The following is a 5,259-nucleotide window of genomic DNA, read 5'->3' as shown; positions in this document are numbered from 1 at the left end:
AGGGAACACAAATTCCTGAGCATAACTAATCATTTGCTCCAGAAGTCAACATTATCTTTTCTATATGGAGAAGTGGAGTTGATCTTTGTTCTGGAATGAAACACTATGTTTTCCCAGGCTGAAAACAAACTCCTTTGTCTACAGTGTATGACAAAATCTGCCATTTCATGCTATTTGTAAATAAGTTTGGAAAGACAGTCTTTAACAAATACAGTCTGGTGTTTCTGTTAACAACACATACAGGGATACATGTTAACATCTAGTGGGTGACCTGTACTCCAACCATCATTATTAGATTTTCATTTACCACAGCTTTGGTTTTGCAAGTCTGGGAAAGTTGATAGCTGATGTTACTATGCTAATGGCAGTTTATTTTTTCATAAGAATTAATTTTTAATATATCTATATATTATATTTTCCTGTGTTTACATATTTGTAAAAGGGTTGAGGGAATTAAATCACTGCATTGTGTAGTGGATATTATATATGGCTTTTTGAAAGTCACAATCCCAAGGAGATGTTAATATTACTTGCTTGATATCCTAACAAACTCCACTCATCATTAAGAGATTCTCCTTCAAAAAACTTTTTTCTATAACTCATATGTACTCTTACTGTTCAAAGGTTTTCACAAATATTTTTTTATAAAATATAATCACTAGAATTGCTTTTTGCCTTTGTAAAAGCTTTTAAAAATCAAAGACAGGTATAGATCAAGGAAAATTTTCTGCACTGGGAATGGACATTTAGAAAGAAAAACTAATGTCATGAACAGAAAAGATTCACTGAGTTCAAATATTCAAATATAAATACACTTCAGATTGGATATGTTTATAAGAGAAATAATGGAGCATAGAGAGAAGAAATTTATTGAGAGTCTCCTATATAATCAGCACTGTCTTAGGTAATTTACACTCATCTTCTTATCCAATTTTCAAATAAGAAAAATATTACTCCAATTTACAAATGCACATCAAAGATAAAGTTTAAATAATATGTTCAATATTACAGGTAATAATAAAACTAGGTTTTCTAATCTAAATTTCTCTCATTTCAATGAGGGTACATGCAAAATTGATCAGATAAAAGATGGTCAGAAAAAATATATACACAGGAAAATATACATGATTTACCTTTGTCCTGAAAATTTGCTAGGTAACTGTATGTGTGTGTTTGGGGAGGGGGACATGTGAGTATATGGAAATGAAGACAGGTATGTATATGTATAAATATCTTAATATGTTACATAGATTTTAATAATTTATTTATATAAATATATAGAGAGATAATTCAGTGTTATAAATATATTTTGTAGATTCAATTCTTTTTTTTTTTTTTTTTTTTTTTTATTGAACAGTTTTATTCTGCGTTAGAATAGAAACCTTGCTTTAATATTGTAAGGTGCACTGCAAGTACGCCATGCTGCCGAGTCACCACTGGGGCACCAGGCCCCCGCCAGCGCCCCAGCAGCCTGGGGACAGGAGGGGACCGGTACTTTCAGAGCATGGAGACCTGGTATGTACAGTTTTCTTCTTGAGATCGGCCTGGGACATCTCCAGCAGTCTACACAGGTGTTGCCATAGCACGTCTTTGATGCTCAGAATGCCTCAGAAATGTGTTTAATATCATGATTTGTGGGTCCTCCAAAAGGTTTTGCTGGTACATGCAAGCAAATAGTACTAAACAATATTATCTACACTATGGCTGCCAAGGACTGGATCTTAATAATATGAAACCAAATTACAAAACATTTCCTTGTAGAGCTATACAAAAGATATAAAATTAAAATTAAAAATATCAACCATCTTTAAGTATTCCAATTCTCCTACAGTGCAGTATTCCACATCGTTATCACTACTGAATATTTTAACTACTGAATGTTAACAAAACTCAAAATTGATAAAAATATTAAATCTTTGGATCCCTTTATTTGATGGCCTTCATAAAAACACAAAAATGGCCAGATTTTTTTCCACCATAGCTTAAAATATCAAAAAGATCTACTAGCAATTTATACTTAGCAATGAGTCATTTGTGGGTCACAGGCCCAAGGACCATGTTGTGATGTGTTACAGGCTGCCAAAGTAACTTCTAACACTCTAGAGTCCTTCTGAAACATAATGGAATGAGTCAAGGTATCATGACAAAATTCCAGGCATATCAGGAAGAACAAGTTAATTGAGGCATAGTTTTTAATGTCTTAAAAAAAGGGAGAGGATTCCTTATCTGAAAATACAGCTCAGTACATTCTTATCTATGATTATTTACATTTGTATACTGAAAATATCTATTATTTGGACAAATCCTGTGATATGCCATTTGCTACAAAATGAAGTTCTTACAACAAGCATGAATAATTTATCCTTTTTAGATAATGAAAGAATGTATCAAATCTTCATTTATGTTCCAAACATTAAAAAAGAAATCAAAAATCTTAAGCCTGGAAAGCTAAGAAAAAAGGCCCACCCATAACTCATCAACTTCTGCAAGGACACAGTATGTTTGCTGACTTTAAAATGTTTATTCTTTAAAAAATTAGTTGCTTTTTATACAGCTATACAAAGTTCTTAATGTTTCTTTGGCAATGGAATATAATGGAATTTTACAACTATATAAAAAAGTTACCTTTGCCTAAGAAACAGTATTTACTGTGTGTACATAGTTGACTGACAAAATTCTCTACCATCCAGCACCCTAATTAATTGACGAAATAGGCTACCTCATATTACAGGATTTCCAAAAAGAAAGAAAGAAAAAGAGAGAAAGATATAGACACACACACCCACACACATACACACACACAACCTGCTGTGGCTCAAAACACAGTATCACGGCCCTATCTGCAGGCAACCTGCAATAATTGCCAAATACAATTTAGTGATAAGAAAAATCCTTTCAGTGATGAAAAAATACTTATAAGTCCCATTGAAGTACTGCTTTAGTTTAACTATACATAAGAAATTACTTAACCTTCTGCTATTCCAAATATATTTAATGCTCATTTTTTAAAGATGAGCGTTCCTCCCCCCAAAAGTAACTGCATTTTATCTTTGAAATGAAGCAGAAAAACAAACGAACAAAAACCCAGTGCTGGTGACAAATATACAGCAAATTCACTTCTTCATTCTTCGCAAAGACTGAAACCAATTTCCAGGACCATGAAGAGCTAGAAATTCACTTATTTTCAAAGACTGGTTTGTTGACTATGCAGCAACTTTGTTGTCTTTCTTTCAGAAAGTAGTTCGATCAATCCAGACCTTTTAGGGTCCAAAAGCTGTAGTTTTTCTATACTCAAAATCTGCGAACTCTCTGCCCCCACGACCTCCTCTGAATGCACCCCGAAATCCTCGAGGGGTGGTAAAGGCACCACCTCTCCCGCTACCACGCCCTCGGCCGCCACGGAAACCAAGACCTCCTCTGCCTCTGTATCCCCCACGGCCACGGTTTGGACGGAGTGGGATTCCAAACGTTTCGGCATTTAATCTTCTTTCCTCAGCCCAGGTTGGTCTTCGTTCTCTGTTATCATCACAAGAAATATTGTCAAAGAAAGATTTAGTTTTGTCATAGTAGCAATTAGGTCCAAGAGGATCTTCTTCATCTGCATTTCCTTCACTGTTTTGTGTATCAACTCCTGAGTCTCCTTTATCTTCACCATTTACAGGTTTCTCCTGTTTCTCAAGTTTATCTTCTTTTAATTTAAGTTTGTTATGAAACTCTCTGTCGATCTCTTCCTTGTTAAATTGCGCATTTGCACTTTCAAAGTCAAAGTCTTTCTCAAATTTCATTGGACCATCTCGCCGGATACCAAACCTTCCTCTGCCACCTCGATGACCTCCACGCCCTCTCCTGGGAGCTGAAGGAGCACCTGGAACTACTTGTCTCTTGTTATCATTTCTGAGTTGCTCATTTTCTGGTCTTGAAACTTTGTGTACTTCAGCTCGCCTGTGCTCTTGATTCTCTATTGCTTTTTGGCTGGTAGATGGCAAAGGCCTGGTTGATACAGGGCTCCTTCTCCCAACAGGTGCTGGAGCAGGTAAGTGGGCCGAGGCGGTCTGTACTGCTTGTTCCATGGTTGGGCTTTTTCTCAAAGGATCTAACTGAGGGCTTGACCGACCTTGAGATAACTGTGTTTTTATAGCTCTTGTATCCTGTGTAAAGGCAGAACCAACTGCACTGCTTTGGGACAAAGTACCACTGTTTGATGTTTCAGTTCCAAATGATGTCAAGGAACTTCCAGCAACACCAACAGTACCAAACTGCTGCCCGACTAATGAACTTGGACTGAACTGACTATATGTCGGCATCCTGCCAAAAGGTCCGTAGGAACCCACTGACTGGAATGAAGAAGCAGATGAACCTAGTGAAGACTGCACGATAGCTGGGTCCTGAGGCAAAGAGCACTGTGGTTTCGGTGGCTCACAAACGGTGAGGTCTTTAATATCACTCCCACGGAATATGATGTATTCAAAGACTTCATCTCGAGGTGGTATTGGACGATCTGTTGGTCTGTCTTCTGTACCAAAGGATCGAACTTTGGCGAGGGCTACCGTGGAGTTCTCGGTGTCGATGGTGTAGAGGATGCCCTCGTAGCGGATCTCCGCCTTGGAGATGAGGCTGATCTTGCTGCCGATGTAAGGGGTGCCCCCGCTCATGGCGCCGCCGCCGCTGCCGCTCCGGGCCGCTCGCAGAGAGGCAGATCCCGCGCCGCTGTCGCTGCTCCGCACGCCCGCTCGCTCCGTCGGCGCCTACAGCAGCCGCCTCAGACCCAACATGGCGGCGGCGCCGGCTCCGCTACCCTCCCCCAGCCTCCCCGTAGATTCAATTCTAAGAAGATAACTATACTACCCTCCCACATTCCCTTCCTCAATTCCTGCTCCTTTTTTTTAAGAGTCATTGTCTTTACAGATAATTTGAAAACAGGAGTTGGAAAATACTTTGAATAATGTTAGTAGCAATAGATTAAGCACACAGCTCCCAAGACATTATTTTTAAAGGACAATATTCACGTGATAAGTATTTTAGTATTGTATTAAAAGTAAAATATTTTAGTCAAACCCCAGAAGATGGTCACAAAATGTTGACTGACATATTTAGATAATTCATAATGTAGTAAATAAATTTATTATCTATAAAGAGTTCCAAACGATAATACAATTAACTTCCAGAAAAAGAAATTTTCCTTAAATGAGGAGTGTGATCAATTATCCAAATAATTCAAGCTTTGAGGTTACTTAATCATGAGAGAGAATCAATCTGGAG

The 5,259-nt window shown here is 37.8% G+C and overlaps 1 protein-coding gene across 2 annotated transcripts; it reads right to left on the bottom strand.

Moving 5' to 3' along the window:
• Positions 1-1,350: 1,350 nt before the first annotated feature.
• Positions 1,351-4,707, bottom strand: LOC133757894 (protein LSM14 homolog A). 2 transcript variants are annotated; one of them, XM_062188820.1, is made up of 2 exons: positions 4,115-4,707; positions 1,351-3,937 (listed from the first exon to the last, which is right to left on the bottom strand). In XM_062188820.1, exons 1-2 carry the CDS (start codon positions 4,650-4,652, stop codon positions 3,261-3,263), a joined length of 1,215 nt encoding a protein of 404 aa, XP_062044804.1. In that variant the 5' UTR covers positions 4,653-4,707; the 3' UTR covers positions 1,351-3,260. The 2 variants fall into 2 exon arrangements, with proteins under 2 accessions (XP_062044804.1, XP_062044795.1); XM_062188811.1 differs by having other exon boundaries at positions 1,351-4,706.
• Between the last annotated feature and the right edge of the window lie 552 nt (positions 4,708-5,259).

Source organism: Lepus europaeus, chromosome 1 (assembly GCF_033115175.1).
Source record: "Lepus europaeus isolate LE1 chromosome 1, mLepTim1.pri, whole genome shotgun sequence".
Taxonomy (NCBI): Eukaryota; Metazoa; Chordata; class Mammalia; order Lagomorpha; family Leporidae; genus Lepus; species Lepus europaeus.
This window is presented reverse-complemented; position numbering and strand designations above follow the sequence as displayed.